The sequence below is a fragment of the Vicugna pacos genome, chromosome 9, assembly GCF_048564905.1.
Source record: "Vicugna pacos chromosome 9, VicPac4, whole genome shotgun sequence".
In the NCBI taxonomy this organism is placed as follows: domain Eukaryota; kingdom Metazoa; phylum Chordata; class Mammalia; order Artiodactyla; family Camelidae; genus Vicugna; species Vicugna pacos.
In genome coordinates this window covers 49,320,625-49,347,022 of record NC_132995.1, presented here as the reverse complement: position 1 = coordinate 49,347,022, position 26,398 = coordinate 49,320,625, and the positions used below count along the sequence as shown (strand labels likewise).

The window sequence follows — 26,398 nt, the reverse complement described above, 5'->3', positions numbered from 1 at the left end:
ATTAAAATAACTGAAAACTGAGGACTAAGATAATTAATTGCGAGGGTGATAAAAGAAGGGCACAAAACCAAATAGTATGAAGACTTGAAATGTAATAAACAGGATGAAAATATCTCTGTTAGAATCGTGGTGTTCGAGTCTTTTTCTTTTTTTAATGGAAGTAGAGTTGATTTACAATGTTGTCTTGGTTTCTGGGGCGCAGCATGGTGATTCAGTTATACATATTCCTTTCATATTCTTTTTCAACATCAGTTATAATGAGCTATTGAATAGAATTCCCTCTGCTGTCCAGTAGGGCCTTGTTTGTCTGTTGTGTATACCATAGTAGCGTGCGTCTGCTAATTCCAAACTCCTAATTTGGCCCTCCCTGCCTCCTGCCTCCGCTGGTGACCATGTCTGTTTTCTGTGTCTGTGAATCTGTTTCTGTTTTCAAATAAGTTCATTGGTGACATTTCCTTTTGGATTCCACGTCTAAGCAGGGTCGTAGACGGTTTGTCTCTCTCTGTCTGACTCGCTCCACTTAGTGTGATCACCTCTCGGTCCATCTAGGCTGCTGCAAAGCCTCTCCCTTTTCTTTTAAAAGTTGCCTTTTTCAGTCGTACATCAGCTCATCAGTTGAATTCAGAGAAGTTTTTTCAGGAAGTGTGTGGGTAATATTCCATGATACTAGTATTCTAAAATGAATTTAACCAAAGTAGTTTGGATGTGTTCAAAGACACAGAAAGTCAACATACAGGGAAAGCATGACTATTTTAGGTGATTTTTTTTTTTTGTTTCTCAATGTAAACTTCTAAAAACGGTACCCACCAGTGACCAGCATGGGCAGCCATGCTCCCAGCCCCAGCTTTCTGGCCCAGTGCTGACCGTAATGAAAGTCATCAGGCCTCCTTCATCGAAGTTCAAAACAAAACCACCCATAACCCCATTTTAAAGAGCAAAACCACAAGCCACAGCTTCAGTCACTGCCGGGGATGCTTCCCTTTCTTGTTTCCTATTGATAAGTTGCAGAAAGGTCTCCCTTAATCAGCCGTGAAAGTGGAAACCGGCAGCCTTTGGGGTTTAAAGAAACAGGGAGAGAGCAGCTCAACAGAAAATGACGGCAGAGGCACCAGCTCCCCCTCCGTCTTCCAGGCAGAGTCTGCGGCCCCCCAGGGCGGTGGCGGAGAACTCCAGCCATGGAGGCTCAACCCAGGGAAAGGAGGCCGGGTGCAGACTTGCTTCCAACCAGAACAGGAGAAAAGGTCCAAGGGGCGGAAGCCAGTATTGCTGGGTAAACGGCACGTACAGAAACAACGTGTAGAGTTTATCTGGGACACAGGGCACCAGGATGAGGATCAGACTCCATGTTTGGGCAGGAAGCCAAATAGCCTTGCTTTGTGAAGGATTCACCCAGTGTATAAAGTTCACTGCACATATGCTGCTGGTCTGTAGGCCGCCCTTAAACATTGGGATGCCGTGGACTTGAAGGTGATAGACCCGGATTCAGATATTCACTCTGCTGCTCACCAGCTCTGAGACTGTGTGTGGGTGAGTCCATTTGTCTCTGTAAACCTCAGTTTAATCGTCTGAGCATAAAATAAGCAGATGGGTGTGACTTGGCTGGACCAGCAGCTGGCATATAATAGATGTTCAGTGAATTGTATCTGCCAGGAGTAGCGATGAGGGTAGAATAAGACTATTATTATGCATGCTCCACACACATGTATGTTACATGTGTGTGTGCACATACCACACACATGCCTGCGTCACGACAGATGGTGAGCAGCAGTGGTTCCGGGCTTAGAATTCGCTCAAAAAGGAGTGAGGCTTTAGGCCGCCCACTTGCTCATCTGTCCAGGAAGTCCCCCACAGAATTAGCCAAAGAAGTAAGATGCGTCTGGCAGGAGAAATGGCCCACAGGGACCGACTGTATCTGACTGAGTGGATTCGGGGCATAATGGGTGAGAGGAGGCCTGGCTCTTGTTCTGGGGTCTCAGTGTATCAAGTGACACAGAGAACTTTTGACGAAGCTAATTAGGACGTTGTACACTGTGAAGACTCTTAGAGACCAGAGGTAAACATTTTTTAATAGCTGGAACTATGGCGGCAGGGGTGGGGTTCCCCTCAACTTTGTCCACAGTGTGCCACTCGGTGCATGTTTGTTGAGTGAATAATTGTATGAAGGCTTAGTCTGTTTGGCTGAGGAAGCTTCTCGACTGAGGGGACGACTCCCCTCCCCTTGTCAAGCTCCCCCGCCTCGTCTTACCTCCTGATGCGGGATCCGTCTCCATCAGTCAGCACAGTGCATCAGTCCTTAAAGCGCAAGGAGGTGGAGCAGGTGCTCCCCCGGTTCTCTCTGATGCTTTGGACATCACCTTGGCTGGTGATGTTCCAATGTCGTCTTAGCCATGGCTCTGAGGTGAAACAGACCTGGGTGTGAATTGCAGCTCCACCACTTACAAGCTGTGTGGACAATGGCAGATTACAAACCCTCTTGGCCTCAGGTTCTGCATCCATGCGATGGGAAGAGGAGGCCGCGGGGTAGGGCTGTGGTTGCGTGAGAAATGAGACGTGATTTTGTGGACCACCTAGCACAGCGGATGGCTCACGGTCATTCTCATAGTGATGGGAATTGTCTTCAGAACATAGTGTCCAGCCACCAAGGATCGTCCTTGCCTTCAATGGTGGTTTATTAAACACCTTCTGTATGACAGGAAAAGTTCAAGGCATGGGGTCCACAGCTGTGAACAAAACAGGTCGATCTCATAGAGTTTATATTACAGGTGGTGCGAGAGAAAAATATACTAAATAGACACAAAATGTGTCCAGTAGTTTTAAATGTTGTGGAGAGAAGTAAAGGGTAAGTAAGGGGTGGGCAGATGGAGTCCCACCGTGAATGCAGTGGCCAAAATGTCACCTTGTCAGAAAGGGAGCTGTGTTGGAGCAGAAACTGGAATGCAATGTGGGAGGAAGTCATGGAGGCCTCTGGAAGAAAAGCAGTTCAGCAGAGGAAACAGCAAATACCAAGTCCCTGAGCAGGAAGGATGCTTGGCTTATTTCAGGAGCACAAGAGGGCTAGAGTGGCTATGCATGGGGAGTGAAGAGAAAACGCCTAGAATGTGAGAGCAGAGAGCTAGCTGGGGACCAGAGTATGGGAGAATTCCTAGGCTATGGTAAAAAATGGGGACTTTACTCAGTGAGATGAGTGGTTGTACCAGTTAGCATTTGCTGTGTAACAAGTAATTCTGAAACTCTGTGGCTTAAAATAACATTTTTTTTTTTTGGCAGCTCTCCGGGTGGACTGGAGAGTTTCTTCTCATGTGGGTTGGCTCTGCTGGGGCTACGTAGTCTGGGATGGCCTCCCTCATGTATCTAATGGGTAGCTTGATGTCAGTTTGGGGAATGTCCATGTGTGTCTCATCACCCAGCAGGCCAGCCCAGCCCATTCATGTGATGGTGTTTGCAGGGTTCCAAGGAGTGACAAAAAAGGATGAGACCCAATGCACAAGCACTTTTTCAGAATGGCCAAAACAAAGCCAGGGCCAGAGTTAGTGAGAGAGAGGACTACCTGAGGTGTGGAGACTGGGAGGAGGATTACAATGGCCCTGTTTGCAAGGAGTCTAACTCAGAAGCACTGGAGGGTTTGGACCAGAAAAGTGACACTATCTGATGCAGAGTTTTAGAGGAGCTATGGCAATAAGGATTCTGTTAAGGGGCAATATAGCCAGATGGGAGGACATTGCCAGGCTATGGGCCACTGGAAAGCAGTGGTGTTTGACTGACCACAGAGTCAGAGGCCCAGAAATTCATGGTGTTGTCTAGCCCGAAGCTGCCCTTGTTGGGAGGAGGAACAGTGACACATACGCCTTGCCCCCACCTTCCTGGTATTTTAGCAGAAGCATCCTCTCCACCCTGCCAAAGTGGACTTGCTTGCATCCCTGCTGGAATGGCCTGGAAGCCAAGGTGTACGTGAAACAGGAGGAGTGGGAAAGAGCCTCGAAACCACCCCCATTCTCAGACATAGAGCTGTTCTCTAATCACCAAGCACTTGATCATTATAGGGGGACCAAACCATCGAGGACTGAAATGACCCGCAATACGTAATAACAAAACCTCTTATGGTGAAATTAAACAGTAGTCATTTTTCTTTCTCTCTCTTCCTTCCACAGAAAATATGATGCTGGCATGCTCATTGCGTGAGACAACTTGGCCCACAGACAGCCACAAAGCACAAAAACAGAACAAACTCAGAGAAGAAACAAGAATGGTGTTTTCCTGGCGTCTACAAGAAGCGCTTTATTTTTCCTCTAGATTTCTTTTCTAAAAAAAGTGAAACAAAACAAAAAACAAAACTGAAAACATTTTAAAGAAACGACCAACTTCAGGTGATCATATTCAAGCATGTTCTTTTATTAAGCATAGGTTGGGAGGAGCGAGAGGAAGCTGAAGGAGGATGCTAATCAGATGCACTGAGGGGTTGTGAACCTCGGTCCGAGATCGGGCTGCTTCTTAAAACTGTTAGTGAAGAATGAATAGCTTTTTATCCCCCATCCCCCAAACATCCTGTTTATTCTTAAGGGTGCGATGCTTCCTTTCCTGCCTGCCAAGGTATCTAGGGAATGTGTTGCAAAATTTGTTTGTTATACTCTCTAAAGACGCTTTTGTATAGCTTTGGCAAGGGAGTCCATGGACCAGTGCTTTTGCGACCCTCCAGTTACGTGTCTTCCACCGATCTGTAAGTGTCACCTCCATCTTGGCTGGAACAAGATTCAGAGAGTTTCCTCTCCAGCAGCTGTCAAGCCCACTCTGACTTGATCAGGATGAATGAAACAATTATCTCCTAGATGAACGCAAACATTGACTTTTTCTTTCCTGAACAGGAGAAAGCCAGCTCCTGACTACAGTGTGGTCGTAGGAGGCGGTGGTGGTGGGGGGGTGGGACAGGGGGGACCAGGCTGTTCTAAACAGTGAGTGAGAATGGCTGTGCTTCTACAGTGAGACAGAGAACCTGCCACCTACCAAGGTTCACTTTCAAACGGGCCATCACCAGGGGAGCAGAGGGACCCACGCCTAACCCAACCCCAGAATTCCCTGCTTCCCATTGGTACTTAACATTTTTCACTCTGTTGTGACTCCTCTTACATTCTTTACTCTGGATCGGGGTCAGAGGGACATGGAGAGCCCCAGGACAGTAAGTTGGAAGGGGTCCAGCCTTGGCAATGACGCGCGTGCACACACAGGGCGCGGGGCATGTGTGCTGACCCCCGCCGAAGCGCCCGCTCAGCCGGACGGGCTGCCGAGCCCCTCCTGGACCAGCCGCTCGCTGAGCGCCCACAGGGCCCGGGCCGTGTCTTGGCTCTGTGCCTCCGTCGAGGGCACGCAGCGGCAGCAGTTGTTGAAGTACATCCCTCCCAGGCCCTCCAGCTCCGGAGCAGCAGCACAGTAGACAGTGGTGGCGGCTCCCTGTTGCTGGAAATCAAAGAAAAACGACCACAAGAAAATGTGTAAGAGGTAATGTGATGACTTTCCTCCATCGGGGAATTAACAAGTGTCTCTCCCCACCTGGTTCAGTTGCAGCTGGAGCCCAGCCTGGCCGGGGGTCCTGAACTCGAAGCACAAGCCTGTAAAAGGTACAGTGGGACCCTCCAGGGAAACGAGTTCATAAACCCCACGCGTAAAGCCGGTGTGACTTTTTACACCTTGTGTAGGAAAAGACTTCGAAAATACATACATTTATCAATAAATCATGTCAGAGCTCTCTTCCAAAGAGGAAAAGAGGGGATCCCTTTGAACTCGCAAGAACAAATCCGTCCAAGTCCTTGACTTCTCAATGTGTAATGCAATGTGACACCTGGATGCTTCTAGAACTTTGAATTAAACCATCCACTCTAGTAATGGCACATCAGGTAGAAGAAAACCTAAGTGGGACTGGTGCCAGATTTTTCCTTATTCTTTGCCGACGGTGCTGCCAGGGGATGGCTTTGTGATGCTGTGTTAAGATGTTTGCAATACGCATACACACGTATTCTCCTCCTTCACCTGCCTCATGCAGACACAAACCCATTCATTAATTTACCCTGACCCCGTGGAACCTTTTTTAAAATGTCATATTCAGCCCATGTTTGCTGGGACAGTGGCTTGGAGTCCATTTCCTCCCAGCCCACTTCAACATGCAAGTTGTAATGCGTGCAAGTGATGGCTTCTGATTCACCTTTTGAGTACCAGTTGGCACTATGGCTAGGGACGTGTGTGCCGATGGGGCACCATTTCATCCAGGCTGACAGAACACTGTCAGGGATGCTGTAAAGAGGGCAAGAAATCACTTAGCTTTGCAAGCCATAATTAAAAATAATAGGCTGATGTTCGTAGGGAGACATGGTGGGCACAACTCTAATTTAAAACCAATACGGTTTATCTGGCATCTTATGATTATTTATGTGCATCACAGCCCTGGCTGCATCAACTAATTATCAATTGATAGAGAGGAGGGGTAGCAGAAGAGACCAGAGAAAGGTAACTGCAAGTAAGGTCACTATTAGGCAAACATTAGGGACTTTTGATTGATGGGGAAATGAATTTCTATCCACACCTGAACGCTTACTATTTTTCTGCCCCTACCAGGTTTAAATTGTGCCCAAGCAGAGTGCTTACTGGAGATCATCCCCTCATATGGTTTGGTTGCCATTCACTATGGTTGTAGGCTATAACCATCAGGAGCCAAGGTCATCTGAGAATCAGGGTGTCAAGGTGCTGTAATTTTAGGAAACTGCTATAAAGCAGACTTGGGGTTTTGGGGGGGTGCATAGGGGGAGCGTGCTTCAGTGTCAGGTTCTGTGGTCACAGTTGACTTTGTCTGAAGACCAGATTGTCAGATACACTCAGGTGACCTGCTCGTGGGGAGGTGGGTGGCGTGGAGCAGAATGGGATGAGACTTGGGTTCGGATAATAGCAGGTAACTTGACTGCACTGGACACGTCCCATGGGTTCAAAACGAACCCCTGACATGACTTCAGCTTCGTGCAATAGAAACTGGTTTGTTATTTTCCCAGCCCCTGCACCCATGCCTGCCCCCCGCATAGCCAGTTATTGTTTTGGTTTCTTTTCAGATTGATTCGTGTGGCTTGGGTCTCACGGACGTAAGTCCCTGTCATCCAAATTTCCTAATAACCCTTAGCTTAGCACCTGGCACATTTATCTAACCGATTTCGAGGGGCTGATCTGACTCTTCTGCCTCCCTGTGTGGGGACAAAGGAGAGCAAAGTGCGTCTAAAGACAAATGGAAGAGTTGAGATGGATGCTCATCCCCAGCCCAAGCCCAGCACCATCTTGGCCTCAATTCTGATCAGAATTCAGGGGGAGATGGTGTTTTGCAAAATGTTCTGGCTATCTGTCTTAGATTTCCATTTTCCTTTGCAACTGCCAAAACCACCAAAAACTGTGGTCGGGGGTTTGCCATCAGCTCCCAAGTGTGGTGAGAGAACCCAGTCAGCTCATCCCCAAATCCAGGCTCCCCCAGCTCCGCCCCAGAGGGGTTATCATATCAGCCTTCAGACATCACAACAAACTGGCCTTTCACAGTTCCACCAATCCTGAGAAAAGATCACAGTTGGCCACTTGGAAGAGCAAAAAGCAGAATTCTCCCAAACCCAGTGTAATCTTTTGCCACGATGACCTTCTAAAATGATATCGTGTTGCTCTTGCTTGCATTCTTGGAATGGTATTTTTGCAGAGAAATTCTGCACTTACATTGATTCCGAACCAAGCTGATGATGAGGGAGTGAGGGGCACGCATTTTTCCCTCCATAGACTCCGAAAGCACTCGCTATTGACCTCATTTCATGGAAACCTCCATTTGGCTACCGTGCTGAAAACCATAAATTTTAGAAAAGCCCCATCTTTTCTCCAGAGTTGGCTTTGAGTCCTTTGCCACTAGGCTCAGGGTGAGCTGCAATTTAAAACCCGTCACAAGAGGCTCCGGCTGTGGCGAGGAACACGGTACCTACCTAGGGCACCTGACACAAAGACCGCCTTCTCCACTCCCGGGATTAGCTGTGCACATCCCACAGTCTCCCTGCCCGACTCATGCTCAGTTCAACTGGTACTCACTGTCCTCTCCTCTCCTCTCTTGCTGGACAGTTAAGCAGCGACAACATCTTTTAGTCCCAAGCCCACGACCCCTTTTGGCTTCTCAGGGAATGCTCTGAGCTGGGGCAGCCTCTGAGTGACATCTTTCCGTGACCAGACGTGGTGACAGTTTAATAACGAGTTCTAACTTGGGGCTCATCCCCTTTACGGTCTGCCTATCATTAGAATGAGGCTGCGCCACGTTAGAGAAATCACATTAGTCAATAAGCCAGCGCTGCTGATACAAGATAAATTTTTTTTATCCGTTTAAAAATGTTTGTTTTAAAAAAGCACTTTAATCAATCACTGTCAAATGACTTTCATGCCACTTTTGGGGGCATCGGTCCCTAATTCCCAAACGATGAAACAGCCGTATAAAGGAAACATTTTCTTAACAACTCCGTTATAAACTATCTGAAGCAGCGTCCTGCTGCTTGTCACCACTACTCGCTGACCCATCGTGATAAGGTAATAGCTATCTCTTGACATACAGACACTGGCTAGAGTTGTGGGTTCCCCTAATTTTGTAAGAACCGTTTATGGGAAGCGTGCGGGCTTTATGCAGTTGCTGGTCATGGGGACCGGGGGGGGGGTGGCATCTCCGCCCTACAGCAGTAGCCGTGAGCTGGGGTGTGGAGGACACGGCACCGAGGAGTTCTGGGAAGCCCAGCAGGACACGTAATCATGCCTGAATGCCATCTCTGATCCAGGCAAACATTTGCGAGCGGCCAGAGAACTCTGCCATCGGTCTTTACAGTGTATGTAAAATTACCCAGAACTCTTGCTCGGGACCAAGAGTATCTGGGTAGTAAGGGCCCATCGTTCTCTTTCAGAAATCACTTGTCAGAAGGGCAGCCCCGTCTTCCACTATGGAGAGGTGGGACTTAGGGAAGCAGTTGCTGTTTATTTATAGTGGGGGCCCTGAGATCTAAATCATGCACCCCTCGAGGACCCTTTGTTGGGATGAAAGTATTAAGGAGCCGCCTTTCATCCACATGTATTTGATAACCGCTCGCCATCAATTTGCAGCTGTCAGCATGGAATACAAATGAATATTGACTCTTTGAAAGAAAAAGGTACCGAGGTTTCTGATCAACAATCTGTGGTAAGGAAAAAAAAAACCCTCCCACATATTAATATTTGTAATGCATTGGTTAGTCCTCGAATATAACGTACGTTTTAATAAGGACAAGTGTTCCACAATTAATGTTTAGTTTTCGGGTTTCAGGTTTCTCTATTTTAAAATGCATGCTTCTTTAAAAGAAAGAATAGATTCCTGTCTTAAAGTAGATTTAACTCTGAGACATATTAAAGAGTAGACACAGTCTCATGGGATATCTTTACGTTCAATGATTTTGAGAGTCGTAGGTGTTCTAAGATTGCTTTACTACAGACACGTGGATGTCAGGACGCTGCACAGCAAGTGCTGAATGAATCAATCTATGCAAAAAGTGGAACTGAGTAAGCAAAAGCTCAGCCCGGAGCTTGGACTGGACTTGGAACCCCAAGGGCAGGGGAGGGGAATAGCCCTTTTGCAAGTGGGCGGTGATGACTGTGCTGAATTCCCAGGACACAGAAGTTTGCAGGCATCCCAGGAAGGTGTCGAAGGTGCCTCTTCGAACCCTCAAAGCTTTTCCTGTAACTCATCTGGGCTCCGTGAAGCGAAGCAAAGCAAAGCAAAGCAACCCCTTCCCAAATGCAGAGCCAGGCACAGATTGAGTGGCCCTGTGGATCTGGCAGAATAATGCATCCTGGAGCCTGAACAGAGGTGAGGCGCCCGTGTCATGGGGAGAGAACTACCTACCTCCACACCCTCTCTGTCCCTCCCTGTCTCCCGGGAACGCGTCCTAAAGAGACTTTACGACCGCTCTCCCAGAAAAGTGCGCCGTGGCGTTTCAGAGTTTCCCCACCCGAGAACGTAGTACTTGGCGCACAGCTGTTCCTCAAAAATAATACGAGTTAAATCTCTGGTCTGAAAGGAAAAAGGAGGCTGCCCCGAAGGCTGTGTGTTCCCTACTCACTGTCCGAGGACAAGCTTTTAAGATGACGAGGGAGGTGCGGCTGGTGTGGGAACGAGGCTCCCGGCCTCTCCACTGGGGTGGCTGCAGCCAGCCCTTCACCCTGCTGCGCGGGCAGCTGAACAGATGGTTGGGGAATCAGCGCTCATCACCGAACATACCAGCTTCCACCGAAAAGCTGCGAGGCGGGAGACGGGAACAGGGGACTTCACTCAAAAGCACTCCGTCCTCCATGTCGCCCTGCTCTTCTGGTGGGTTGCTGTGGGCGGGGACCGTTCTGGGGGTGACAGCGGCTTGGATTTCCTGAGCGCGTACAGTCCCTGCCTCTGGCCTCGTGCAGAGAGCTTCACGGCACCAGATTCTGACCCGCACACAGGTCCACAAGCCAGGGACAGTCGCTGTCCCCATTTACAGAGAAGCCCGCTTAGTACCAGAGGTGAAAAGCCACTGGTTCAGCGCCACCCAGGGAATCCCAGAGATTGCCCCTCCAAGGCCCACACGTGCTGCGGTACAGAACCTCCTTCCCAGACATGCGGCCCGCGTTTCCAGGCTGCCCGTCCCTGGGGCGTGTCACCCGTTGAGCTTCCCTGTGAGACCTGTTTACCTTCCTCTCCGCCGCAGTGTGATGCCCTGACACGGCCTAAAATGAAGTGCATGGGCCTCGGTCATGTGTTGTTCACCTGAGAAATGTTAAAAGGAGATTTTCCCACTGTTGATTCAGGCAGTGAACTAAATTGAAATTCTATCCGTTTGGATTAACCAAAATTAAGACTCAGCACCATCTCAGAAGATCCAGGAGCAAATGACACTTTGCAAAACAGCCACCTGATTCAAAATGCCACCTCCGGGTCTCAGATTCACCCAGAGGTGACCCTACTCTCGGACGACAGGCTTTTTTCAAAAGAGTGACCGGAGCCACAGCCAGACCAGCCAGACCCATGCAATCTCCGTCCAACAGGCACATACATAGAAAATGAGGAAGGCCTTTTAGGAGGGTAATACTGACATGTTACAGCAGGTCTGCAGAGGAAACACTGACCCATCCCCGGGCCCACCCTCCCCCAAATAACTGCTAGCAAATTAATTCCTACCAATTCCTAACAGTGGATGCCCACAAAAGCGCTCCCACAATCCAGGCGCAGGTACAGGCAAACACATCCTGTAAGTATCAAAACATACCTTTCTCCATAGCCCTCAGGAGTTTTCACTAACTCACAGGCTGTTCTTCCTATTTATTACGGAAGGGAAGTCCACTCAGTGCCTCCAACAGGAAAAGTGAAGGAGGTCAGGAGAGCAGATATCTGTCTGTAACTGAGGAGGCTGTGAGAGTCCGCGACAGTGTTCTGGGGAACGCACTGAACTCACATTCAGATCTTGGCCTTCCCGAAGAGGGTGTGTCCCTACCACAGTGTGTTAGGATGCTCACCGCTTGCCACAAGGAAACAGTTTCCCTACTAAAAAGAGAATTGCCAGGGTGGAAAACCTCAGAGGTTCCTTCACAGTCGATGGCCTCTCCCTGGGCAGGTGAAGGGCTGCCATCCCCCAGGTGACAGTGGGACACAGCCAACGAGGGGCTGACGGCAGTCGCTCCAGGGGGAGCTAAGCAGGAGGAAATGTCAGTCCACCACCACACATGAAACTGGTCCTGGTGCGGGACACAGCCCCAAATCACAGGGGACATCTGGAATGAGATGTCCCCGGGGAACGGAGGGGACACAGCTTTCACGGAGCAGCGTACGGTCACTCAAGAGAATCATGGAGACGGGGTGGACTTCTCGTTTGCAATTCAAGCACCTGGAATATCATGACCCTCCATCCGCACCAGACTCCAGAGACCACCCTTGTCTCCTTGATGAAGGGGCACGACTCCAGCAAGACCATCAAGGAGCTGTGAAGGACTGACGTGAAGACCAGGGCAGAAGCAGCCGCAAAGTCAGGAGGACGGTGCTGTCATCCTCTGAGAAGCCTTTGCAGGAGCCAGCCCAGCGACCAGGCAGTTCGGGATGGAAAGCTGGAGAGGATCTTTTTAAGGCAGAACAACACATTTGTCTTCACTAGCCTTCGGTTTCGGGGAGGGAAAGGCAGCCAATCCCAACCACCCGAGGAGGCCCAGGGCCATGTTTGCTCTGGGCGGGCCAGGCTCGCAGGCTTTTTGCTTAGCCTATCAGCCCGACTGCAGGGCACAGTGACCCTGGGAGGTTTTCAGCACGGTGTTTTCAATTTGGTGAACTGTTCTCAACGTTCCCTTGACATGAAGGAGGCCCTTTCCCTACCCTCTTCGTGTCCTGGAACCCTTGCCATAAACCTTCCAAGGGCTCCCGGACAGATTTATGGCTGGTCTCAAAAGAGTGGCGGTGGAAAAGTGAGGACGAGTTCCTCTTCCTGAGACCTACTGCTCTGGTGAGAGTTGAGATGTGCTTTGGTGGAGCAGGAAGGGCTCGGAAGGAAGGAGGGACAGAGGACTGGCTAAGTACAGTCCAGCTGGGTGACATTATTCGCTGTCAACTGTCTCCCATCTGAATTCCTTGGGCATCCCCTGCCAGCGCTGCCTGGAGGACCTACATTGCTTTTCAAGTAGGGAGTCCCCTTGCCGGGGACGGAGAACTGTGCTGGGGCAGCCACTCTTCCATGGGTGACTTTGGAAGGGCTCAGCAGAAGGGCCATAAAAATCTGCCAACAAAATAAGCATCATCCTTCCACATGGGACGAATCTGATGGCCCATTCCTGAAATTTTCCAAGGGGGCCACCTCGACGCTAGTGCTGAAGGACTACGGAGTGTTTATAGGAAGTGAAAGAAGAGATTTAGCTTGTGTTCATTTGGAACATTTCACATTTTGACTCTCCTTCTTGAACCTCGGTTCTAGCTAGCTCTCTGTATTGTATTTACATGTATGCCTCTATGTTTGCCATGTATACTGAAATAAACCTTTGAAATGATGGCCGGGCAGAATGAATGAGTTTGGTTCTAATAAAACGGCGCAGAGAACGTCTGCAGAGTCCTGGTGAGCCCAGTGGGCCCCCTCCGTGGTCCCTTCCCTGCACCCAGAGTCTCTCCGCCGAGTCGGCCTGCCACCCTGACTTCTGCAGAAAAGCAAGACCATTTTTGTGAGCAGGCAGGATTTCAGGGCACAGCCACAACATGCTGTTTGTTGCGATATTAAAATCAACAGTTAATTTACACCTAAGTCACAGTCTACGACATACCACTGAAAAGGCATGGCGTGGGCAGGGTGGGGGGGTGGCAGGGCTAAAACCCACAGGGTCTTCCCTGACGGGACCACGTCCTGGTGAGAAATGAACTCTTAGCTCTGTCTTCCAGAAACAAACTAAGGGAGGCTACCGTCACTGAGAGCTCGCAGGCAGGCCCCCGGGTCCAGCCCCACTGTCTCAAGTCTCTTGGTCTGTGCATTTTCACAGAGCGCTCACTCCAATGGATCATTTCTCAGGCTCAACGACGCTGGCCTTGTTAATATTTCATTTAGAACATACTGGGGCGAGCGGCTCATTTATATTACTTCCATAATTAATGGTGAGAGCTCAGGCACTGCCTTTGTACAGACAGATCTCGTCACAGTGGTCGATGGGTAAGGAGAAACAATAGATGTTTCATTCACCAGCAGCCCGACGCTAGTTAGTAGGAAAATGATCATATAATGCCTTCGCTTTAATTGCCAGGGTAAATAATTCTGCCTCAGTGTTTGTTAGTGAACATTTTAAAGCACTTGATGCAAATAGACTAGAAACAAAACAAACAAAAAACTTTACCTGGATTAGGCAACACCTTAGCATAGAAAGTTACAAAGGTATTTCTTTTTTTAAAAAAAAAAAATTGCATTCTATCATGCGAATAGTCTCTAAATATGCATGTGCTATCCACTCACCTACTGTATTTTAGGAAATACAATTAGGCCGCCTTTCTCTTCTCCTCTGTAGACTGTAAATAACTGGATCTTTCTCTTGTTTCCCTATGTAAATATATGTAAATACTAACAAGGAATGCATGCTGATATTCTAGGCAATTTCAGGTACTTTTATAATCTGCAGGCATGTACTTGAACTGGTTTGTTAAAAGAAAAAAAAGAAAAAAGAAAAAGCACCTCTCTCAAACTCTTTAAAGCTGAATAGAAATTAAAGGTTTCTTCCTAGACTGTTGTGGCTTCTCATTTTTTTGTCTGTCTTCTCACCCCTGAGCATGCTTCCCCCCTCAGGCTCCCTCACCTTCTCCCAGGAAACGGCCCCTCGGGCACCCGCCGGGCCCAGGAAAAGTGGCTGACCTATCTGGCTTGGGCTTTCCCACACTGTTCCTTTGGCTTTCTAAAGAACTTCTAGAACCTTCAGATAGGCATCTGTGGGTTTTCTAGCGAAAGAATCCACAATAAAAATAATTACATCTCTTGTTCCCCTACTGTGTGCCAAGCATCGGGCTAGAGGCTTTATGTCCTCAAAACCTTGAGAAGGAAGGCTGTCGTTCCCATTTCAAAGACGCAGAAACTGAGTCACAGCACAATCAGCATCTGCCTAAAGTGACGAGACGATCAGATGCCTCCAAAACCCCAGTCCTTTCCTGTCTACCAAGACCTAAACTTTTTTTCTGCAGAGGCTGACAAAGGAAATATTCCAGGCTCTGTAGGCCCTACAGTGTCTGTCACAATTGCTCACACCTGCCATGGTGGTTCTGAGACCAGCACAGCACATGCACACATGAGCATGGCTGCGTTCCAATAAAACTTTATTGACAACAACCTCTTCGCTCCACCCGGCGCTCAGGGACTCCTAGACAGCCCATTACCGCCTCCCTTTTGAGTATGTTTATAGGTTTGACGGACTGGGAGAGTCACGTGATCAACAGAAACTTCTTCCCTCTCTTCCCTGCAGGTAAGCACCACTATTTGTAAATGCCAGGAAATAACAGGGAGGTGAGCAAAAATCCAGTCCCGCAAGGTAATAAATCACACCTTCTTCCTCAGACAAATCTCACTGTCAGGCTTCAGTTTAGTTACCTTCTGTTTTCATAAATGGGGATGGAGGGGAAAAGTATGAAAGACTAAACTTGAAAAAAAAAAAGAGATCCAGAGACAGTCTTCAGTGAGGCAAGGAGGCCATTACCTCAGGTATCTATGGAAACCAAGCGGCACGTAAACTTTTTAATGGTTGGGAAACTGCGCTTGCTTTTGAAGATGGTTTTTTTCCCCCAGTATGATGCTTCAGTGTAAATGCAGTAATTGACAGTTTCCTTCGGGACTTTTTTTATTGAAGTTCCCAAACTTAATTTGATGGCACAAGGAACTCTCTGGAGCCCTTGAAGAATGCTGCAAAGGTAGGTCTTCAGAAAGCTGAGCCAGCTCTGGCTTCCCGTACACATTCAAGCCAATTCCCCTGCAAAGCGAGGGAAGAACCAGCCCTCACTCTCTGTGATTTTCCCTTTTGAAAGCCCCCTGACTTCGCCGGGGATGGGAGAGAGCCATTCTAACCTCAGATGAACAGGAATCAGTATCACCCCTTTAGTCCCGGAGGGAAAGGAGGAGAAGGAGCGGGAAGAGGAAAGATCTGGGTATTTCTGCAGATAGAGTGACCATGTAAGATGGAAGAAAAGCCGAGGAGCTGAAGCCTGAGATAGATGAATTCGAATCCTGACTTGGCCACCTGGCAGCTCTGTGATGTGACACTGAGCCTCAGTCTCCTCGTCCATGAAATGGGCATGATAACAGCTCCTTTGCCTGGTTCTGGGGAAAGCAGTGATAACATTTGGCAATTTCCTGGGTACAGAACAGAGACTAGTCCAAAGGTGGCTCTAATTCTGATTATTAAAAATATCAAGGAGGAAGCACACAGTTCAAAAGATCTCAGTCCCTCATTTGAGGTACTTAAAAGAAGGGATGGGGTGGAAGTTTCTGCCTTTTAAGCAAGACATTCCAGCAGCCATCACTTTTCTCAGCAACCCTTGCCCAGCATCTCTGGGTACCAGGCTGGCCATGGAGTCCATTGCTCCTCTGGCCACAACAGCCAGAATCAAGGTCACATCCATGTCCCTGGGAGATTGACATTTGAACAATGGCCAATCATTTTGTTACGTGCTATAAAATTCCAGACCCTGCCCTGGCCCTTTACGAGTATCTTCTTGAAATCTCCAGGAATCCCTGTGCCTTGATTCCTAGAAAAGAGGAGGCACAGAATGACAGGTGAGCAAACCAGGGCAGAAGAAAATGCTGGAAAAATGTAGAATCCAGGTGGAAGGGAGCTGGGCGGTTGCTACCATATTCTTTCACATTTTCTATTCGAAAACTTTTCTAATCCAATGTTAGAAAAATAGATGTATCCGTCCCTGTGGGCTATTAGCCCCATTTTTACAGAGGAGAAGATTGAGACACAGATAAGGCGTTGACTGGCCTAATGTCCTCTACCTGGTAATGGTCGCTTCCCTAATGGGCCATGTGCCTCTCTCATACCTCGGAGGGGCCAATAGCCCTGCCTCTTATTTATCAGTCCAATTCTTGACTTAAAACATGAGAACCAGTTTCCCATCCTGTTTCCACCAGGAAGGCAGTTCTTGGGGCCCCCAGCTCAGAGCATTCAAGAACACAAGTGACCTTCGTAGGGTTGGAGGTGGATTTATATCTGTTTACTTGCTGGATATTTAATTTGGCTTTTGATTTTAATGCAGCATCTAAAGGCACAGGGTTATTCTCACTCACTGAAAACGTTCCACCAGGTTCAGAAATATGGAGGCCTGCCAGCACACTGCACACTGTGACTTTCACTTCAAACTCTGAGGCACAGGGATGGGCAGACCGCGTGGGATACGCGCACAGTGAAAGTCAACCAGCCCCCTGTTGTCAGACACAGACTCGATGCCGTCACGGGCAAGAGGCGAGAGCTGCTGTGTCTGGACCACAAGAGATGATGGCTGGGAAACCCTGTGGCCTGACCCGCCCTCCAGCTTGCCCTCCCCTAACTAGCTATGGTGAATTCCACCTTCCAGATTTTAGCAGTGGAAGACAATTCCAGACCAAGCCTGACGACTTGAGCAGGGAGCCCGGGGAGCCCGCCGAGCAGCCCCACTGGTTCCTCACTCCAGGTGTCAACTTCTGTCTTGGTCAGAAATTCTCCTCGCTGACCCAGCCAGCCAGCCAGCCAGCCCGCCCGCCCTCCGCTATCCCTTCCACCCCAGGGGAGAGGAAACCTGTAATATCATGTAGCTTCTGGCCTTCCCTCTAGACTCAGCTGTCACCCACCCTAGGGCCTCACCTTTAGCCAGACTGCCCAACCCAGGTGTAGTCTCACCACGGCCCTTTCATCATCTCCCGGCCACACGCATCCCTTCTCGGCCAGGTGAGTGTGACACGTAACAGCTGCAGCAGCCTTATGGGGGGTTGGTCCAGCCCCAACTGGCATAGCCAGTAACAGCAACAACCAAGCAGGAACCATCACGGTGACAGCTGCTGGTCACAAGGGCTTGCGACGCACCAAGGACCTAGTAGTACACACGATTCTCACAGGCACTCACCAGGTGTTGTCTAGCCGGAGACAAGGCCAATCCGGGCACGGTCGCTCATGGCCAGGCACCTGCGGAGTGCCCAGGCTCCCCTCTCTCCCCTCTCCAGAATCGAACTTACGACCTCCCACGTGCTAGCCCTGCACTCCACCACTGAGCTATAGCCTCAAGCTAGCTACCTCGCTTTCCCCACACTCACCTTTATCTCCCCTACTCAGGGGGCATGTTGGGTTCCAGGTTCCTCAGCAAAACCAGGTTCCATTTGTAGGTTAATCCACTCAGAGTCCTCCATACACCTTTCTAAGTTGCTACCTATGCTTATGAAATTTCCCAATGGTATCAATTAACTTAGGAGTCAATTTCCCCAGCAGAATTCTCTGGATTTGATAGACTTTCAGAATCAAGGGTTGCAACTCACTCTTCCTTTTGCTTAATCACAACAAAAAACTAAGACCAAAATAGGCATAGAAAGCAGATGTGTTACTTTTACAGAGGAATATACTTTAGATAGTCAACTGATTATGCAACAGTAACAGTGGAAGCCAGGAGGCACAACTGGCTCAAACAAAATTACTGCCAATATAGAATCCTATACTCAGGAAATTTTGATATATTTTAATTGAAGGATAGTTGGTTTACAATGTTGTGTCAATTTCTGGTGTATAGCACAATGCTTCAGCCATATACGAAAATACACATATTCATTTTCATATTCTCTTTCACCATAAGTTACTATAAGATATTGAATATGGTTTCCTTTGCTATACAGCATGAGCTTGCTGTTATCTATTTTATATATAGTAGTTAGTATCCACAAATCTCAAACTTCCAATTGGTCCCTTCCCCCCACCCCCAAGTAACCATAAGTTTGTTTTCTATGTCTTTGAGTCTGTTTCTTTTTTGTAAATAACTTCGTTTGTCTTTTTCTTTTCCAATTACACATATAAGTGATATCATGTGGTATTTTTCTTTCTCTTTCTGGCTTACTTCACTTAGAATGAATGACATTCTCTCAGTCCATCCATGTTGCTGCAAATGACATTATCTTATTATTTTTTATGACCAAGTGGTATTCTGTTGTGTATATATACCACAGCTTCTTTAGCCAGTCATCTGTTGATGGACAATTAAGGCTGTTTCCATGTCTTGGCTATTGTAAAGAGTACTGCTATGAACATTGGGGTGCAGGTATCTTTTGAATTTAAGTTCCCTCTGGATATATGTCCAGGAGTGGGATTGCTGGATCATAGGGTAGGTCTATTTTTAGTCTTTTGAGGAATCTGCATACTGTTTTCCATAACAGCTGCACCAGACTACATTCCCACCAGCAGTGTCGGAGGGTCCCTTTTCTCCACAGCCTCTCCAGCATTTATCGTTTGTGGACTTTGGAATCATGGCCATTCTATGTAAGGTGATACCTCATTGTAGCTTTGACTGTATTAAACTAAAAAGCTTCTCTACAACAAAGGAAAACCATGCACAAAACAAAAAGGCAATTTCAGAATGGGAGAAAAGATTTGTAAATCATATATTTGGTAAGGGGTTAATAGTCAACATATATAAAGAACTCATACAACTCAACAGAAAAAGAATCTGATTAAACAGTGGGCAGAAGACTGTGGCCAAGATGGTGGAGTAAAAAGACCTTGAACTCACCTCCTCTCATGAGCTCACCAAAATCATAACTATCTGCAGGACAAACATCAATGAAAAAGACTGGAACCTACCAGAAAAGATCTTCCACAGCTAAAGGCATAAAGAAGGAACCACAACGAGAACAGTAGGAAAGCCACACTGACAATATAATCAAAGGACATACCTCCCGGGTAGGCAACCCACAAACAGGATGAAAATTATACTGCAGAAGTTCTCCCACACGAGCGAGAATTCTGAGCCCCACCTCAGGCTCCCCAGCCTGGGGGTACAGAACCGGGAAGACAAGCCCCCAGAGCATTCGGCTTTGAAGGCCAGCAGGGTTTAACTGCAGGAGTGTCACAGGACTGAAATAGACTTCACTTTTAAAGGGTGCACACAAAATCTCATGCTCACCGGGACACAGGGCAAAAGATGTAAATTGATAGGAGCCTGGGCTGGGCCTACTTGCTGGCCTTTGAGAGTCTCCTGGAGAGGTGGGAGGTGACTGTGGCTCACCCTGGGGACACAGACACTTGTGGCAGACATATCGGGGAAAATTCAGCTGCACGAACACTGCTGCTGTGGCAGCTGACAAACTGGACCATTAGCTCCAAGATCTGTCCCCACCCAACAGCCTACAGATGAGGGTGCTGGGACTCCTCAGGCCAAAGAACTTACACAGCCCCAGCCATCAGCAGACAGGCTTCCTAAAGACTTAAGAGCCCAAAGCCACCTCTAGGGTTGCCCACAGACACAGCCCAGCCCACCAGAGAGAGGGCCAAGACCCAGCTCCACCCACCAGTGGACAGGCACTGGCCTCTCCCACCAGGAAGCCAGACTAAGCCTCTAGACCAGCCTTATCCACCAAGGGGAAGTCACCAAAAGCAAGAAAAGTATGATCCTGAAAAGAAGGCCAGACCCTATCCTGGGACCAGCTGGGCCCTGGACTGGCCCCCTAGCAGGCCAAAGCAACCTCTGGGACACCCTGGATCCCATACCCAACTGTACTGGGAGCTGATCTCTGCCCTCAGTGACCTGAAATGAGCTCTGGGATCCCTGCCCTCAATGATCTGAAATGAGCTCTGGGATTGCTGGGCCTTGCAGCCAGATACCAGAACCAGCTCTGCCTGCCAGTAGATTGGCACCAACCCCAGGATCTAGCTTCACCCACCAGTGGGTGGGCATCAGCCCCAGAGTCTTTGGGACCTTGACTCTGCCCGCCAGTGAGCCAGCACTGGCCCCAGGAGCCCCCTAGGAGTCTGCAAGCAGTCATCTCATGACCAGGCCCCAGTAAACAACAGCCAACAGGATCCTCACGAGGCAGGACCTGGCAACTGACCAGACTCGGGGCCTACCAGACCACCCACACAGGCAGCCCACCCCCAACAGAAGGACCCATGCAGCCCTCTGCGGATGAACAGAGAGGCGTGCATTGCTGGGACACAGAGGATTCCTCCTACAGAAGGCCACTTCTCCAAGGTCAAGAAACATAACTAACCTTCCACATAGAGAAAAAAAAACAAACAAACTTAGAAAAAATGAGACGGCAAAAAAATTGTTTCAGACAAAGGAACAAAACAAAACACCAGAAGAACAACAAAGTGAAGTGGAGATGGGCACTCTGTCTGAGAAAGAATACAGAATAATGTTCATAAAGATGATCAAAGATTTCAGGAGGAGAATGGATATGCAGAGCTGGAAGTTAAAAGTTTATAACAAAGAGTCAGAAAATATGAAGAACAACCAAACAGAGACGAAGAATAACAGAAACGAAAAATATGCTGGAAGGAACCCATAGAAGAATAAATGATTCACAAGAGCAGATCAGCAAGCTGGAAGACAGAGTAGAGGAAATCACTGCTGCCCAACAGAAAAAAAGAATGAGGACAGCTTTGGAGACCCCTGGGGCAACATCAAACACACTAATATTCACATTGCATGTGTCCCACAAAGAGATGAGAGAGAGAAAGGGCCCAAGAAACTATCTGAAGAGAGAACTGCTGAAAACCTTCCTAACGTGGGAAAGGAAACAGTCACCCAAGTCCAGGAAGTGCAGAGAGTCCCATGTAGGGTCCACCCAAAGGGGAACACACCAAGACATGTCGAAATGACAGAAATTTAAGATAAAGAGAGAACACTCAAAGCAGCAAGGGAAAAGCAACAAACAACATACAAGGGAACTCCTGTAACATTATCAGCTGGTTTTTCAGCAGAAACTCTGCGGGCCAGAAGGGATTCACACGGTACATTGGAAGTGATGAAAGGGAAAAGCCTCCAACCCAGAACGCGCTACCCAGCAAGGCTCTCATTCAGATTTGACGAAGAAATCAAAAGCTATAGAGACAGGCAAAAGCTTAAAGAATTCAGCACCACCAAACCAGCTTTACAACAAATGCGAAAGGAACGTCTCTAAGCCAAAAAAAAAAAAAAAAAAAAAAAAGACCATAATTAGAAACAAGAAAAGTACAGAATGAAAAAGCTCATTGGTAAAGGCACACATACAGTAAAGGTAGGGAATCACCCATAAAGCAAGCTAGTAGGAAGGTTAAGGGACAAAAATAGTAAAAGTCATTTGTATCCACAATAAGCAATTAAGGGATTCACAAAACAATTAGAGACAAAATATGATATTAAAAATAGTTATCATGAGGGGAGGAGAGCACAAGTGCAGGTATCTAAAATGCATTTGCAATTAAGAGTCCAGCAACTGAAAACAATCATCTATCTATCTACCTATCTATCTATCTGTCAGTCTGTCTATCTATCTATCTACAGAGAGAGAGAGAGACTGCTATACAAAAACCTCAAGGTAACCACAAACTAAAAATCTATAATAGATATACACACAAAAAAGAAAAAGGAATCCAAACATAACACTAAAGATAGTCATCAAATCATTAGAGAAGAGAACAAAAGAAGAAAGGAAAAGAAAAAGACCTATAAAAATGAATCCAAAACAATTAACAAAATACAAACAATAACATACATATTGATAATTACCTTAAATGTAAATGGAGTAAATGCTTCAACCAAAAACACAGACTGGCAGAATGGATACAAAAATAAGACCCATATATTTGCTGCCTCTGAGAGACTCACTCCTGCTCTAGCGACATATATAGACTGAAAGTGAGGGCGTGGAAAAAGGTATTCTATGCAAAAGGAAATCAAAAGAAAGCTGGAGTGGCAATACTTACATCAGACAAAATTGACTTCAAAATAGACTGTTCCAAGAGATAAAGAAGGACACTGCATCATGATCAAGGAATCAACGCAAGAAGCAAATATAACAACTGTAAATATATATGCACCCAACATAGGAGCACCTCGATACGTAAGACAAATATTAACAGACATAAAAGGAGAAACTGACAGTAACACAATGATAGCAGGGGACTTCAACACCCTACTTACATCAGTGGACAGATACCCCAGACAGGAAATCAGTAAGGAAACACAGGGCTTAAATAACACGTTAGACCAAATGGACTTCAGTGATGTGTGTAGAGTATTCCACCCGAAAGCAGCAGAATACACATTTTTTTCACGTGTACGTGGCTCATTCTCCAGGAGAGACCACATGCTAGGACACAAAACAAGCCCTGGAAAATTTAAGAAAACTAAAAAAATACCAAGCATTTTTTCTGACTACAACACTATCAGAATTGAAAGCGACCTCAAGACAAAAGCTAAAACAACACCAGCACGTGGAGGCCAAACAAATGCTACTAAACAGCCCCTGAAGAGGTCAAAGGGGAAATCAGAAACTACCTGGAGACAAATGAAAACAAAAACACGAGAATCTCAAACCTGCGGGACACAGCAAAAGCAGTTCTAAAAGGGAAGTTTACTGCGAGACAAACTTACCTTAGGAAACAAGAAAAATCTCAAATAAACACCCTCACATTACATCGAAAGCAACTAGAGAAAGAAGAACAAACAAATCCCAAGTTAGTGGAAATAAAGAAATCATCAAGATCAGAGCAGAAATAAATGAAATAGAAAAAAAAAATCAATGAAACTAAAGGCAGGTTCTCTGACAAGATAAACAAAGTGGATAAACCTTTAGCCAGATTCAGGAAAATAAAGGGGAGGGCTCCAGTCAATAAAATCAGAAATGAAAAAGGAGAATTTACAACCAACACGACAGAAATACAAAGGATCATAAGCGACTACTACTGGCATCTATACGCGAATAAAACAGACAACCTAGAAGAAATGGACAAATTCTTAGAAAGGTACAATCTCCTAAGACTGAACTAGGAAAAAAACAGAAGTTAAAGACAAATAACCAGCAATGAAATGGAATCAGTAATTCAAAAACTCCCAACCAGATTCCAGGACCAGATGGCTTCACAGATGAATTCTATCAAACATTTACAGAAGAATTAATCCTCATCCTTCTCAAACTATTCTAAAAAATTGCAGAGAAAAGAACACTTCTAAACTCATTCTATGAGGCCACCATCACCCTGATACCAAAACCAGACAAAGATATCACAAAAAAAGAAAATTACAGGCCAATACCACTGAGAAACACAGATGCAAAAATCTTCAGCAAAATATTAGCAAACTGACTCCAACAGTACATTAAAAGCATCATACACCATGATCAAATGGGATCTATCTCAGGGATGCCAGGATTTGTCAATAGCTGCAAATCAATCAATACGATACACTGCCTTAACAAACTGAAGAATAAAAACCATACGATCATTCTGAGCCAGCAAGCACGCGTTTCCCCAGCTGCTGGACTGCTGTTTGCTGAAGACCGGATCCCTTCTGAGGAACTGCCCTCGGCCAAAGGGAGCAGTCTTGCCCAAGGATGATCCTGCCAGGAAGCAGTCACATCGATGCCTGCCTGACCTCTCTATCCCAATTCAGGACCTCTCTGACACGAGGGTCACCCTGCCTCACAGCTCAGCCCTCCCGCTGTCCCATCCTGGTGACCACACTCCCGCACAGGCATGGATCCCCACAGCACCTCATGCCATCCTCAGCTGCAGAGTCTGCTTCTCAGGACACCCAACCTACAACCAACATCGGCGGGGTGACTTTGAGAAATGCAATTAGCCCCTCAGAGCTGGTTTCCTCATCTGCAAACCTGAGATACCGGTATTTACATGGAATCGTTTCAATGACCAAGTCAGACCCTGTCCGAAACATACTAACGCGGAGCAGCACAGAACACCCAGCAGGGGACAGTGGGCGAGGGGAAGGAGCGGCCGCGGTCACCGGCGCTCCCTCCTGCACGGTCCCTTCTCACCCTTCAGCTGGGGGGACAGCAAGGTCACAAAAGCATAGGATTTAGGGGCTTCTGTTTAGATCTGGTAGATTCAAAATTCACACATTTTTATCTGCCCTCCCTCCAGAAACGCACTAGAAGGATAACAAAGGGAAAAACATGTTTAACTAAGGGATTAAGACACATTAACCAAAAAATTGATGCACGGGAAGTAGATGGAGAAGTGTGAACTCCTGACTCAGCAGAGCGGTCCCTGCAGAAGGGGAAGGGATGGAGAAATGCACCAATTCCCACAACAGAACATGAGAACCGAGAGGACGTGGCAGAGGCTGGGACTGGGAGGAAGAGAACTGGGGAGACTGGACAATACCACACATCACGTCCGAGCAGAGTTTTCCCAGCGGGGCAGGCGTTGGTGAACAACGTCCATCATTACTGAGTTCAGGCGTCACCTTCTCTGAGAGTTTCTATCAGATGCCTCTCTGCACCTTCCCTGCCTGCCCTGAATCCTATTATGTAGCTGAGTGTGTCCTGCTAGACTCTGACCTCATGGAGAGAGGTCCCACACACCCAGCCCGATGCCTGGCACCCGGTAGGTAGCCTACATATTTCTAAAGAGATGAATGTATGTATAATCGAATGTCCTTCACAGGGCAGAGGGAAAATATATCCACCAAACTCCATTCCTGCATAAACACAAGGAGGGGTGAAAGAATTCCCTTTGAAAAGTATTGCTGGTATGGTTTCGACACAGTTGTTCTCAGCAAGTTGTGACTCACAGGAGAGCACCATTTATATTATGCTTACTACCTCCCAGACACTAATCTAAGCTTCCTCTGCCTGTCTCAACACACACACACACACACACACACACACACACACAGTCCTCACAAAAATCCTATGAAATAGATTTATGATTTTTCCCCAGTTTACAGAAAACTGAAGCAAAGAGAGATTAAGAAATGTGCTCAGGTCAACACGATGAGGAAGCCACAGAGCTGGGACTCGAGCCTACACCCTGTGACCTCAAAGGTCACGATGGCATCGCTGGCAAGGAGCTAACAAGGATGCTTGGGTAGGTCCTGGGGAGCTATCGCTTGTCCCTGAACTTGCTTTCCAGGTGCCGATTTCTGTGAGGCTCCCAGCCCAAGGGGTTAGCAGTTGCTTGCAGACCTTTGCTGGTGAGCGGGAAGTAGGCTCAGGGGTTGCCTCTGGAATCCTGTCTCTCTATAGCTGGATGGCTGTCCCAAATCCGGATCCAAAGGAGAAGAGACACTGCCTCATTCAAGGCCTTGGCATTTTGATGTCCTCTCTGACTCCTGAGAAACGGGCGATGCCAAAGTACTGCATCCTCTGCTAAGCAGAGGGCGTGGTTTGATGAAATTGGTGGAGCCTGGTCCCAGGTAAGTGGACTCTTTGGGGAAAGAACTGACAGGGGCTGCGTCCACAGGGGTTTTGTGGTAGATCATAGAGCAGGTGCAAAAGTGAACTCAGGTCAAGGTATTTATAAGTTAAACTCCACTCCAGGCTAGCCATTCATCCAGGTCCCCCCCGGATTCCAGCCCTTTGAAGAGGGGCTGGGCTTGCCGATCTCACAAGTGTGAGTTCTTACAACCCTCCGAGGCACTGACTCTGACCTCACTTTACTGTGACCCCATGGGTAGTCAACTGGTATGCAGGACTTGGATGTGACCTTTGCTCTATCCAGTTCCAGAGCCTGTGCTATTGACTCTGTATGATGAGATTCCAGCAGAAAGCCCCAGAAAGAGAAACAAAAAGCATGCGCCTTGACTCTGCATCAGAGAGGCCAGGGAGGGCAGAAAATTCACAGCTCTTTGGAACTTCACACCACAGAGACTGACTTCTCCCCATCACCATTCAGGAGCCAAAGTAGCAGAAAGGTG

General features: G+C 47.5%; 2 protein-coding genes across 3 annotated transcripts in view; one reads left to right on the top strand and one right to left on the bottom strand.

Annotated features, from left to right (window-relative positions):
• Positions 1-4,822, top strand: part of MAF (MAF bZIP transcription factor) — a 343,813-nt gene extending 338,991 nt beyond the window's left edge. For both annotated transcript variants that reach the window (XM_072967786.1, XM_072967785.1), the window contains one exon: positions 4,149-4,822. In XM_072967786.1, coding sequence (XP_072823887.1) covers positions 4,149-4,179 — 31 coding nt within the window. In that variant the 3' untranslated portion in view covers positions 4,180-4,822. The remainder of the gene's footprint in view (positions 1-4,148) is intronic.
• A 241-nt stretch (positions 4,823-5,063) lies between these two features.
• Positions 5,064-26,398, bottom strand: part of WWOX (WW domain containing oxidoreductase) — an 897,467-nt gene continuing 876,132 nt past the window's right edge. Inside the window, exon 9 of the mRNA XM_031680862.2 lies at positions 5,064-5,448. Within this exon, the coding sequence (XP_031536722.2) occupies positions 5,260-5,448 (189 nt within the window). The 3' untranslated portion in view covers positions 5,064-5,259. The remainder of the gene's footprint in view (positions 5,449-26,398) is intronic.